Genomic DNA, 14,242 nt, shown 5'->3' with positions numbered 1-14,242 from the left:
CGTGAGAATCATGACAGACTGCTGGTGCGCGAGCACCTCCGAGAACCGGGGCCCAAATAGTCCATCCGGAGCTGGACCCTGGACGATGCTGGCCCGCTCTCACTCTGGCACCACATTGTGGGAGATGGCCCGCTGAATCATAGTTGACCAGGCCATATGCCGGCCGACCGAAACGGCTATCGGCTGGCATAGCTGGAGGATGGCGCTGGAGAAGCGGGAAACCGCCAGCCATCTTGCGGCTTCCTCTGGGCCGTAAGCCTCCCTGCCAGCCGACAAGGAGACCAGGGCAGAGGAGAGCAGGGCGAGGTTGTTGACCGCCGCAGCAGATTGTGAGGCACAGACGAACACTCTGTCCGTCAGGCCGATAATCTGCTTCTGGAGGCGGTTGGGGGCCAGCGGCTTCTTGTTAGGATGCCATCCGGCGCATTGAAAATGTCGATGGCCTCAGAGACCAGCACCAACGGGGAGAAGAAAAGTTGCCTGGAGAGGAGCCCCTCTTCAGGCAACGTGCAAGAGGCGGGAGCAGATATGGCAGCCGCAGCGTATTCTGCGCTGAGGCATCGGAAACCCGGCAGGTGCTCGTCACCCGGCGCCAGAGAAATGGGACAAGAGGAGCAGTGAGGCCCTGAAAAGGGCCCAGCTCTAATAGCTCTCTTAAATGGTCCTGAAAAGGGCAGTTTTTCTGTCGCCTAGCCCACGCCGCTGCCACAAAGTTCTTGGGAATAGGTCATCATACTTGCTGTTTATTTTGGTGTTGATCTGACAAAGCTGAAAGAAAATGGAGGTTGATATGCACCACGTTGATTGGTGCATAGTTGGAATTATAAGTGTGCGTTTCGCACGCTCACGGGACAAGCCCATAAGGCAAAGCCTAGACGGCGTAGCCTACATGAAATAGAACAGATAATTACAGGGATAATAATCTCAGTCATTTATAAGGATGACAGCGTTGCCTCAGACCACTCACTATTGACATTACTTTTAGTCACGTTGTGTCAATTCATTCCAATGAAATGGCTTCAAGTGACAGAAAATGAACTTGCTTACTAACCATTAGATGGGTAGACTACCAAAACAGCTGTAGGTATTGTTATGAGGGGTATTTTACAGCTGTTGATAATGTTATAGTTTACAGATGTAGGTAATGTTATGTGGGGTAGTTTACAGCTGTAGATAATGTTATGTGGGGTAGTTTACAGCTGTAAATAATGTTATGTGGGGTAGTTAAAAGCCATAGATAATGTTATGTGGGGTAGTTTACAGCTGTAGATAATGTTATGTGGGGTAGTTAAAAGCCATAGATAATGTTATGTGGGGTAGTTTACAGCTGTAGATAATGTTATGTGGGGTAGTTAAAAGCCGTAGATAATGTTATGTGGGGTAGTTTACAGCTGTAGATAATGTTATGTGAGGTAGTTTACAGCTGTAGATAATGTTATGTGAGGTAGTTTACAGCTGTAGATAATGTTATGTGGGGTCGTTTACAGCCGTAGATAATGTGATGTGATAGTTTACAGCTGTAGGTAATATTATGTGGGATAGTTTACAGATGATGTGATGTGGGGTCGTTTACAGCTGTAGATAGTGTTATGTTGGAAGTTTACAGCTGTAGATATACCTGTAGATATACCTGCCCAGGCTGTATACACATACTACCAGCTCTCCAGAGAGGCTCGTCTGGTCCATATTTCTACACAATAGGTGAATAAAAGTAACCTGTCCTAAACAATAGCCTAACTCAAATGCAATTAACCGGTGATGTCTCATGTTTCAAAATGTACCAATGGATTACAATTTATTTTTGTGCATATTTTATGATGGGATTATTCCACTACTACTGCAACAGTCATAAGCAAGGAAAGAACTGCTTGGCCAACCGAGCTCTGGTGTTGGTGTACCGCACAAATACATAATACAGGTTAAACAGACTTAACATAGTCTGTATATAACAGGTTAAACTGACTTAACATAGACTGTATATAATACAGGTTAAAGTGACTTAACATAGAGTGTATATAATACAGGTTAAACTGATTTAACAAAGACTGTATATAATACAGATTAAACTGATTTAACATAGAATTGATAGAATACAGGTTCAACTGACTTAACATAGACTGTATATAATACAGTTTAAACTGATTTAACATAGTCTGTATGCAACAGGTTAAACTGATTTAACATAGACTGTATATAATACAGGTTTAACTCTGACTTAACATAGGCTGTATAGAATACAGGTTAGTTAACATCAGGTTAAACTGACTTTCCGTATGTGTGCATTGGTGAAACTATCGCAGACTTTTTTGGCCTACAGAATAGTAGAGTAGGACTGGTTGAGGTTTAGAGATACAGTTCTTTGGTATTTCTGGCATCCCTCAAACGGACAGACAGAGAGACAGAGAGACTGACAGACAGACAGACAGACAGACAAAAAGAGGGTTATACAGGCAGTTAGACAGAAAAACAGATAGATAGATAGACAGACAGACAAACAGACAGACGAATCTGTTGACAGGTGTGTTACCTTGAGAAGGCCATACAGCCATGGGGCCCGTAGCAGCGTGTGGAGAAGCTGAGCTCCACTGATGTTCCTGGTGACTGCTCGACGGATCTCCTCCACTACACTGGTCAGCATCTTACCTGGAGGTCAAATAACATCTAAAGATACTATATCCTCCACCACGCTGGTCAGCATTTTACCTGGAGGTAACATAGCATCTATAGATACTAAATATATCTATTTATATAATATACTTATGTAATATAGATCAGGGGTCACCAACCTTTTTGAACCTGAGATCTACTTCATGGGTACTGAGTCATACAAAGAGCACCCAGTTTGATACACTCTTCTGAAATTACAAATTTGCTCAGTTTGCCTTTAGTTATATATTATTATTAATGATTAATAATACTCATCTATGTGAAGACACTGATCATGTTAATGATTTCTCACAATAATTACCAATGACTTAAAAAAGGTGGGAAACTAATTATATCAATATTCAACTTATTTATATTAATCTCACCAATTGTTTACATTTTCAGATATAAAAAAATAAATAATCACTAGCCAGTGACAAACCCTTTTAACAAATCATTAACTACGTTGCATCATGTTTGAAAAAGTTATAAATTATGTAATGTTTAAGAAAAATCAACTTTAAATAAATCTATCACATTTTGAACTATTGACCAAATCTGCTTCATTTTTAACATAATGATTTGTTACATCATGAACACTCTTTTGAATTGAACAATCTTTCCAAATTTTAATTCACAACATTTCATAGGAAAAATCTCAGATTTTCACTAGCCAGTGACAAACCCTTTTAACAAATCACTAACTATGTAGCACCTTGTTTGAAAAAGTTATTAATTATGTAATGGTTAAGAAAAATCAACTTACATATTTTTAAATAAATCGATCACATTTTGAACTACTTACCAAATCTGCTGCATTTTTAACAAAATTATATCTGTTTCATTTCATGAACACTCTTTTGAATTGAACCAAATTTTGATTAAACTTTGCCACTGAGAACATCTGGTATTCAGATCGGTTCTTTGTTAGTGGGAAGACTGGCATTGCATGCTGTTCACCAGTGTATTGTAATCTGGTGTGTAACTTGACACTGCAACTCTGAGTGAGTCTTGCAGATGTGCATCAGTGAGGCAGGTTCTGTGTTTGTTCTTGATGAAGTTCATGTCAGAAAATGCTGATTCACAGAGATAGGTTGAACCAACCAGGCTGGCAATCTTCATAGCTGCTGTGCTTACACCACTGTTATTTTCTGTGTCAACAAGGCTCCAAAAGTTTGGTGCAGCCTGGTGGGCTTTGTGGTGGAGGTCATTTTGCAATGTTACGATTTCAATCTCCACCTGTCCAGCATCCAAGTTGAACGTTGCACTTACTTACTCAGCAATGTCTGTTATGTCCACGTTCATTAAAGAATTAGAGATCAATGAGACACATGGCTCAAGCTGATCAAGGTCACAAAACCTATCCTCAAACTCTTGCCCAATTCTGTTTATGACTTGACAGTACTTTTCTGCAACTTTATCCAATGTCTCAGATGCAGAAGCATTGTCTTTCAGCACCGACTACACAAAGGGAAAGTGCAGCATATAAAAGAGACAGAGATAATGTTAATCTTGGCTTTAAATGCATTTAAAGCACTAATCATATAAACAACAGTCTTTGCAACAGCCTTTGCCATGCAGCTCGCAGTTCAAGCGGTTTAGCTTCCCAGTCATGTCCGTTAAAAATGGTCAAGTGTCCTCTAGCAGCGAGACGTCTTCATCTTTGGACTGCACAAACTCTTTGATTTCACAGAAACCTGTCTCAACAGCAACGTTCCGGATAGCGCCATGGAGCTAGCAGAACAATACACTCTCCATGCAGACAGAACGAAGGAGTCTGGTAAGACTAGAGGCGGGGTCTGTGTATTTATGTGAATAAAGCTTGGTGCACGGACACTACCACCATCGAGAGTCACTGCTCGGGTAACATAGAATATCTCTTGTTGAAATGTAGACCTTTCTATCTGCCAAGAGAGTTTACATCCACCATTGTGACTGCAGCCTACATTCCCCTGGATGCTAATGCTAAATTTGCAATGAAAGAACTGCACAATGCTATTAGTAAACAACAAACTCTGACCCCCGAGGCAGCCTTCATTGTTGCGGGTGACTTCAACTACTCCAATCTAAAGTCTTTACTCCCCAAACTCCGCCAACATGTCTCCTGCCCCACTAGAGGAGACTTGACATTAGACTATGTTTACACAAACATAGCTGATTCTTACAAAGCCGTCCCCCTCCCCCACCTTGGACAATCTGACCACCTCTCTTTGTTCTTACTGCCTAAGTACTCCCCACTCATCAGACGGGTAAAACCCACAGTGAGGACAGTCAAGGTCTGTCTGGAGGGATTTTGCCACTCAGGCCACCATCGACTCCCACACGGACATTGACCTATACGCCTCCTCTGTTCTGAAACGTATGAACTCTGAAATCAACAGTCTCACCACCCTCAAACAGATTACCGCATTCCCAAACCAGAAGCAATGGATGAACAGAGAGGTCCGACTCCTATTGAAGGCACTCAACAGTTCGCGTGCCTTCAATTCGCCTTCAGTTCAGGTGATGCTCGGGCCTATAGCTCATCCAGGGCTAACCGGAAGAGGGGCATCAAAGCGGCCAGGCACTGCTACAAGCTGAGGATCGAGGAGCACTTCATGAGCAACTCTGACCCCGACGCATGTGGCAGGGCATCCAGGCCATCACGGATTACAAACCTGCCAGCATCTCCCCCCCATCCAGCGACGCCTCCCTACCTGATGAGCTTAACCACTTTTATGGACGCTTTGATAGGGACAACAGGGAGGTGGCCACCAAGGCTGTGCTCCCTGCAGACCACCATCCCCTCACTCTCTCCCCCACCGATGTGTCTGCAGCACTGAGCAGTACTAATGCACGGAAGTCTGCTCGACCTGATGGCATCCCCGGATGGGTCCTCAGGGCCTGTGCTGTGCAGCTGACTGAGGTCTGGACTGACACTTTCAACCTGTCACTAGCCCAAGCAGTTGTCCCCGTTTGCTTCAAAACCACTTCCATCGTGCCGGGACCAAAACACTCCACTGCAGCGAGCCTGAATTACTTCCGCCCAGTTGCACTTACCCCCATCATCTCGAAGTGCTTCGAAAGGCTGGTCCAGGCTCACCTCAAAACCTGTCTGCCACCCACACTGGACCCCTTCCAATTCGCCTACCGCCAGAACAGGAGCACAGAGGATGCCATCTCCATCCACTCCGCCCTCTCCCACCTTGACAACAACAACACCTAAGTGAGAATTCTGTTCATTGAATTCAGCTCAGCCTTCAACACCATCATCCCCTCCAAACTAATCACCATGCTCAGTGAGCTGGGCATCAACACCTCCCTCTGCAACTGGATTCAGGATTTCCTAACCAACAGACTGCAGTCTGTCAGGTTGGATAACCACACTTCCTCAACCCTCATCCTGAAAATTGGCGTTCCACAGGGCTGTGTGCTGAGCCCCCTCCTCTACTCCCTCTTCACGTACGACTGCACACCTAAACATGGTTCCAACACAATTGTTAAGTTTGCAGACGACACTACGGTTATTGGTCTCATCAGCAACAACGATGAGACAGCCTATAGGGAGGAGGTCCAGCACCTGTGCACTGTGTGGTCCGCCAACAATGCCCTGGCCCTCAACACCAAGAAGACGAAAGAGCTCATAATTATCTAAAAGGTGGCACACACACCCCATTCCGTATCAACAGGACGGAGGTTGAGCGTGTCACCAGCTTCAGGTTCCTGGGTGTCCACATCTCTGAGGATCTCTCTTTGACCCTCAATACCTCTACCTTGATCAAGAAGGCTCACCAGCGTCTCTTCTTCCTGAGGAAATTAAAGAAGGCCCATCTGTCTCCTCAGATCCTGGTGACCTTCTACCATGGCACCATTGAGAGCATCCTTACCAACTGTGTCACAGCATGGTATGGCAACTGCTCTGTCTTTTACCGGAAAACACTGCGGAGGGTGGTGAAAACTGCCCAACGCATCACCGGTTCCTCACTTCCCTCCATCGAGGCTGGCCAGAGCAAGCGATGCCTTCGAAAGGCGTGCAGCACCAGCAAGGACTGTTCCCACCCGAACCCTCCGGGAGACGCTTACAGGTCTCTCCGGACCCGGACAAGCAGGTTCAGGGGAAGCTTTTTCCCTGCGGCTGTCACCGTTCTAAACTCTATCCCCCCTCCCCCCCCCCCCCCCCCGGGATACCCCACACACACCAGTGACTGACCCCCCCCGGCCATTGCACTAGTCCATATTAGTCGACTGAACAATTATCCTCTACTTGAATTTACATATCCCCTGTATCCAAACCCATAGTACTCTTTGGGTAGTATTATATTTATTATATACTGCACTTTCTGTACCTCTATGCTGCTCTTATACTATTCCAATCATGTACACACTGCACCTTACTGCTCTTTTGCACTTCTGGTTGGCGCTAAGCCTCATCTTGTGGTCTCTGTACTTGTACTCTGCACAATGATAATAAAGTGAATCCAATCCAATCCAATTTCACCCAAAAGTGATAAAAAAAGAACAACTTGTCCCCTGCTCAGCCATCGGATTTCTGTGTGTAGCAGCAGGTCACCATATTCTGCTGACATCTCCTCCAAAAGCACCTTGAATATCCTGTGCTGTTTCGCTTTGAAGCGGATGCTGTTGATGATTTTCACAACGGGAGTCATCACATGCTCAAAGCCGATCACTTTTGCAGGTTAACGCCTGTTGTTTAATGATGCAGTGGTAATGCAGAATTTTTAGGAAGTCTGGGTCACCTTTAGCCTGGTCCTACTAGACTCTCGTACTTCATTTCATTTGCACAGAGAGTCTGGACCCACTCAATTGACTAACGTTAACTCACTTGAAAGCGGGTGTCTGTTGAAGTTTAAAACTATTGGATCTGCCCAGTGCCACTCTGGATCTGCCATAACCAATCGCTCACGTTTGGCCGGGACGTTGTGCGCAGGCTGTTAAAGGTTGGGTACGCGATTTGCGAAACGCCAGCAGATTTTGAAAATACACAACTCAAATGGTCCTACCCCCTCTCCTTCAACGCTGACTCTGACTCCACCCATTCCAAGTACCTGGACGCGCAATCATGCACGAGCGCGAACAGAGATGCGCGAGAGCGAGCCAGGCTAGCGTAGGTTTTCGTTTAACAACATGGCACTACATTCAGCTGTAAGTTGCACCCAGTACCGCGGGAAGTAGGGGTGCTGGGGGTGCTGCAACACCCCCTGTCCGAGGCCCTGTCTTATCACAGAAAACGATCATTTCTAAAAACTCCTGCCAAAGTGGAGATTTCTGAAAACGCCGGTTATGTGTTGTCGTGTCAACGGGGAGAAACGGGATTTTAGGTTCTGAAGCGTCACATTATGCACCAGGAAATGCTTAACGTCATGTGAGCGCCCGCTGTACCGTATTGGTCCGAATATAAACACAAACCCCATTGTAAGACGACCTATATTTGGAAAAAAGATTTGAAGACCAGATCTTGATTTCATGAATAAATACATTTTATTAATTGAAATAATATACGAAAATAAAAAGGCATAGAATAAAACACTGCATTGCCACTAAACAGTAGTGCAAATAGGCCGTACTGATGTGTACACCAAAGACTTCCTGACACTCCCCGCTGTGTTCGCTCTGGCTGTGGTCGCTCCGAACAGTTTCGGCCCGTGGCAAAGCGAGTCATCCTCGCTGCTGTCCAAGGCATGTTGAGACGCAGCATTTATTTAATGCTCATATGACCTAGTGCTGAAAAAAGGTTATATGAAAAAGTGTGAGGGTAGCGGTGGTGCGCTAAACTTGTTCTGTGAGCACCTGGATGTGAACCATGGTGTGAAGGAAGTGAACACAACGATCGATTTTCAACTGTGCACGCATGCACTGGTGTAATTGAGCTGCCCTGCTATATATCTTTTTTATCAATGTGACGAGTTGCGAGTCTAGTGCAGGCCGGGTTTTTTTTTCCAGCACCCCCTGCTGAGAATACGTTCTCGCGGCTATGGTTGCACCAGATGTTATAAACATTAAACGGTCACATAAATCATTACTATTTTTAGAAAATGTATGTTTGTTTCATATAATTGTATTGGAAGTCCTGGTTTTCACTAGGGTTGCCGCGGTGTGGACATTTTCACACCGAGTAATACACTCGTCTCAACACCGGTATTACCGAGTATAAACGGTATAAACTTTGAAACTAGGTCAACCGCCACACAAGTATCGGTTTTTAGACCCTTCTCGTCTCCTTCAGTTGCCGCCAACGTTCGAAAGCAGCGCCTAGGATTATTCTTGATTTCAGTTTTTCTCTTTCAGCGTTTTTATTATCAATTACTCTCTGAAAAAGTGTTTTCCTTCTCTTTGCTGGTGGTGGTGGTGGTGGTGGTGGGGATGGTGGCGTCTTGTCTGCCATGGAAATTGTCTTCTACTGCTAGGTCCAAATGTGGATTAACTAGTTCCAGTAGCTACCGCAGGATAACAACAAACAGGAGCTTGCTCTGTGTCACGAGCTCTGGGTCACGAGTACTGCACGAAGGGGTCGCGCGCAGGGGAGGGGGAGTGCAGTACGACCGTTTGATTGACGTACTTACTGTCCAATGCAACTCGGTGGCAATGGAAATGATTGGCTGGAGTTTTTCGAGCCCTGCCCGTTCCACAGATGATTGACAAGTTTAATTTTCATGTCAGTACTTCTGACTCAGTGGCTGTAAGCGGGTTATGATAAGGATTTCAAGTAATTTTGCAAAAATGGCCAAAAAAGCGTATTCCGTACCCAACCTTTAACAAACCAAACACTGTGCGTGAAGATGTCCGTCAACGAGAGCTGACTTTAACATCATTGTTCTCAGCCACTCCCTCTGTTTGCTGATTGGACGCACAAAATTTGGACGGAGAAAACCCACTGATATACCGCAGACCCAGATGTAGTACTGGAGGGAACTTAAAATTGAGCGGAAGTACTTAGGTGGGCGGAGCCGGGCTAGGTCACCTTTACAGTGAGCGAGGAAACCTGCATGTCGGCCGATCATAGCAAGAGCCCCGTCTATAGTCACCGCTACACCAAACCAAAGCGGCAGATCCACTTCAGGAATGTGAAAAATATCAACATGGATGCCCTGGCCCTGGACCTTCAACATCTCTCCTCTGGCTCAACTGACTCCCTCTCTGTTGCTGACTCAGTGGACTTATACACCCAGTCCCTGAGCAGTCTCCTGGATCTCCACGCCCCCCTAACATCGAGGTCAGTCTCCTTCTCGCGCTCCGCACCCTGGTACACCAGTGAACTACGTACAATGAAGGCTGCTGGGCGTGTCCTTGAGCGGCGACTCAAGGCCTCTGGTCTGACCGTTTACAAACAGGCATACAGGGAACACAGGAGGGCATATGCTGAAGCCCTGAATAATGCACGGTCCAGGTTCTATTCCGCAATAATCAACAATAGCCCTGGTAACTCCAAACAGCTCTTTTCAACTATCCATCACCTTCTCAAACCCCCTTTACCATCCCAATCTGATGTCACCACGGAGAGGTGCAACATGCACATCAACTTTTTTAAACAAAAAGTGAATAACATCCGCTCACACCTCTCCACCACTACTGCCCTGCCCCTTCCAACTGCTGACCCACCGATTGACTCTGTCCAGACCCTCTGCTCCTTCTCCAGCATCACAAAGGAAGAGGTGGAGGACGTCATCAGGAAAATGAAGCCATCCACCTGTGCACTAGACCCCTTCCCTACAGCTCTGCTGAAGGCCAACATCTCTGCTGTCTCTCCACTCATCACCAATATCATTAACCACTCCCTCCTGGCCGGCCATATACCATCTGCATTAAAAAAACCTATCCTTGATCCAGAAGTCCTCTCCAACTACAGGCCCATCTCAAATCTCCCATTTCTGTCAAAAGTTCTGGAAAAAACAGTTGCAGCACAACTCCAGGATCACCTCATACAACATCACTTGTTTGAAAAATTCCAGTCTGGTTTCCGCTATGGCCACAGTACAGAAACAGCCTTGGTCAGGGTCACAAATGACCTCCTGATCTCCTGCAGCAGACACCGGCTCCCCATCTCTCCTCATCCTCCTGGACTTAACAGCTGCTTTTGATACGGTTGACCAAAATATTCTCCTTCACCGCCTGCAATACACCATTGGACTATCAGGAAATGTAAAGAACTGGTTCACCTCGTACCTCACTGACAGAACTGAGCACGTTGCCCTGGGCAAAGCAAAATCACACACCAACAACGTGACCTGCGGTGTCCCCCAGGGCTCGGTGTTGGGCCCCACACTGTTCTCACTTTACATGCTCCCCCTGGAGAGTGTCATTAGCAGGCATGGCTTATCTTACCACTGCTATGCTGATGATACACAGCTCTACATCAGGACAACCCCCACTTCTTCTGCCCCTCTGCCAACATCCACACTGACCACCTGTCTGGAGGAGATAGAGGCGTGGATGAAGCTCAACTTCCTACAACTTAACAGCCGCAAAAAACGGAAGCCATCCTTGTTGGCACGCCACATCAGCTCCGCTCCCCCACCATCACCAATATCACCTTCTCTGGCAAAAAAAAACACCCTTTCCACATCCGTCACCAACCTCGGTGTTAAAATGGACCCACAACTTAATTTTGACACCCACATCAAACACCTCTAAGACAGCTTTATACCACCTCAGGAACATCGCCAAACTCCGCCAATCAATCACCCTGGCTGATGCAGAGAAGCTTGTCCATGCCTTTGTCTCCTCCAGGTTGGACTACTGCAATGCACTCCTCATTGGGATCCCTGGCAAGAGCATCCAGAGGCTCCAATACATTCAAAACAGTGCTGCCAGGGTCCTGATGAGGGTGCGCAAGCATGACCACATCACCCCCATCCTGAAATCACTGCACTGGCTCCCTGTCCCACTCAGAATTGAGTACAAGGTCTCCCTCCTCACCCACCAGTGCCTTCACGGACTTGCCCCCCTCTACCTTCAGGAACTCCTCACCCCCCCGACAAATTCACGTACACTCCGTTCAGGATCCACTCACACCCTCCAAACCCGACATACGAAGCTGTGCACCATGGGTGATCGGGCCTTTTCTGCTGCTGCCCCTAGACTATGGAACGCCCTCCCTGACCACCTGAGGGCTCCACAGACTACAGCTCTTTTTAAACGGAACCTCAAAACCCATCTCTTTAAAAGAGCATTTAGCTAAACTTTCTTTGAGGTTCCCCTTTTAATAGTTTTTTGTTATTTTTTTTCTCTGAAGCACTTTGAGATTCTTGAATATAAAGTGCATTATAAATAAAATGTATTATTATTATTATTACCGGCTTTCCAATGGTACCTTTTTCTGTACGAAAAAACTCCTTCACAGTGTTGTAAACTTCAACGCCCCTCGTAGTTGTCTTTAAGGGCAGTAGTGTAAGGAGTTCTGCATTTGTGGAGAAATCTTCAAACACCATCCAGATAAAGACCGACAGTTGCGCTTTACTGCTGTAGTCTCAGTCTGAAAAGGCCTTCTTCTTCTTTATAAGAAAATGTGTAGCGAGGCTTCGGTTGCTTTTTGGGAATTTTTCACCGGCCTCCTGAAAAAAGACTGCTGCTTTCCCAAAGCTGCCTTTAGCTCACAGGCTTTTTCTGCCCGTAGCAAGCTTCCCGGTGGGTAGGTAGCATTATAGCTTTCGTGTGTAGTGAAAAAAAAAAAAGTGTCTCTCCAAATTGTGGCGCTTTGCCGTCGCCACAGTCGCCTCGCAAATGAGAAACTCTGGTTTCTTTTATAGTAGTAAAAATGTACTCTTCCTCCCATTCACTGTGAAAATGATAAGTTCTCTTTCTTTTTTCTGCCATGTTTTTGGGGTAAGAAGGCGCATTCAGCTCACGCACACAATACTCACCTTTGAACTAGAATAGGTCAGAGTTCGACTAAACTTATCTAACTAAACTTCATGCATTGTACAAATATTTGTAATTATTTTATTTTTAAGATCTTGTCATTTTGATATCAATATAAATGCATGTGTGATTAAAAAATAATTAATTTTAAATAGTATTTACATTTTTTTGGACGGAGCTCACTGGCGAGTTGTGCTATTTTTAGAACAGGCCTGCGGGCGCCTCATATGGTCCGTGCGGGCGACCTGGTGCCCGCGGGCACTGTGTTGGTGACCCCTGATATAGATGTATTGATAATATGTATAGATATGCTAAACATAAAATATCTAGATCTAAAGATATACAGTATATATAGTTATATAGGCCTATATATATTTATATAACATATATGTATATATATATGTTTATATATAGGTATACTAAATATAAAATATCTATCTATTCAATTTGAAGGTTCCATTATCAGGCCACTTCAACTCTTCATGCACCAGAATATCTCTCTCCATAGTAATGTCGACGATAGCCGGTTGTACCTTCTTCAAAACCAAATCAACAATGCAACCCTGCAGTACTTGGGTACTGCGAGCTTACATCCAAACATATATATATATATATATATATATATATATATATATATATCCAGTTTATGTATAGTATAGAATTACTTCTGAGGTAGTAAGTAAGGACACACCGTTTTTCACTCCTTACATACTGGGTGTTTCTGTGTATGTTGGTCTCACCTCTGTCTTCCATAGATGGCCGCAAGGTGGTCATGTAATCCACACACTGAGACACTGACACACACACACACACACACACACACACACACACACACACACACACACACACACACACACACACACACACACACACACACACACTCTTAAAGACAGGTATGACAGTTGGTATTCAAACCGCCTCTAAAATATCCTCTAAAACCTTTTGTTTAAACTGGGAGCATGCCTACATTCCCACAGCCCTATTTTCCCACAGCCCTATGTCCCCACAACCCTATTTTCCACAGCCCTATGTCCCCACAGCCCTATATTCCAACAGCCCTATGTTCCCACAGCCCTATGTTCCCACATTTCTATTATTTTCTTTTCAAAATTAGGCCTTATGTTCCCACAGCCCTATGTTCCCACATTTCTAAGAGTTTTTTCAAAATGAGGCCCTATGTTCCCAGAGTCAGATTTTTTTTCTTGAGCTCAACACCGCTACTCCAGCATGGGGTTACTATGGAGTAACAAGCCCTCATACCGAAACTCACCTCCATGAGTTAGTGCAATTTAGACAGCGCACATTTGACTTTCTATAATTATTTAATGAACAGTACAAATTCAAACAATCTAAATAAGTAAAAAGTTTCACTATTTATGCAGTTCACTTAAAACTGGAAAGGCCTCTAGTACTTTTCAACCTTTTATGTGCCAGGAACAGATAATTGCTTGAGAATACTGCATTGAGAATGTTGTAAGCAGATGTTAACAGCTGTTACAGCTGTGGGCCTTTAACTCCTTGCCTGTCATTAAGAAACAATATGCTGTGATCTGGTCTAGTCTAGTCTAGTCATCAACAGAATATTATGACTAGACTAGAGAATTTTTTGGCGTTTTTTTTTTTTTTTTTTTGGCGTGACATTTCTTGCATGTGTGTGAGAGAGTGAGATTGAGGCTGAAAGCGTGAATGTCATGCCAGATGCGTGAGAGTTGGCGACCCTGGGGGTCGGTCCTGTCTGCAA

At 44.9% G+C, this 14,242-nt stretch overlaps 1 protein-coding gene across 1 annotated transcript in view; it reads right to left on the bottom strand.

The window, feature by feature from the left end:
* The window catches only part of LOC130405723 (uncharacterized), an 85,381-nt gene that overhangs the window by 58,611 nt on the left and 12,528 nt on the right, over positions 1-14,242 (bottom strand). The window contains exons 2-3 of the mRNA XM_056610888.1: positions 13,242-13,295; positions 2,528-2,643 (exon numbers count right to left, since the gene is read on the bottom strand). Of these exons, the coding sequence (XP_056466863.1) occupies positions 2,528-2,643; positions 13,242-13,275 (150 nt within the window). The 5' untranslated portion in view covers positions 13,276-13,295. The remainder of the gene's footprint in view (positions 1-2,527; positions 2,644-13,241; positions 13,296-14,242) is intronic.

This window comes from Gadus chalcogrammus, chromosome 16 (genome assembly GCF_026213295.1).
Source record: "Gadus chalcogrammus isolate NIFS_2021 chromosome 16, NIFS_Gcha_1.0, whole genome shotgun sequence".
In the NCBI taxonomy this organism is placed as follows: domain Eukaryota; kingdom Metazoa; phylum Chordata; class Actinopteri; order Gadiformes; family Gadidae; genus Gadus; species Gadus chalcogrammus.
Note: the sequence above shows the minus strand (reverse complement) of the source record. Positions and strands in the feature narration are given on the sequence as shown.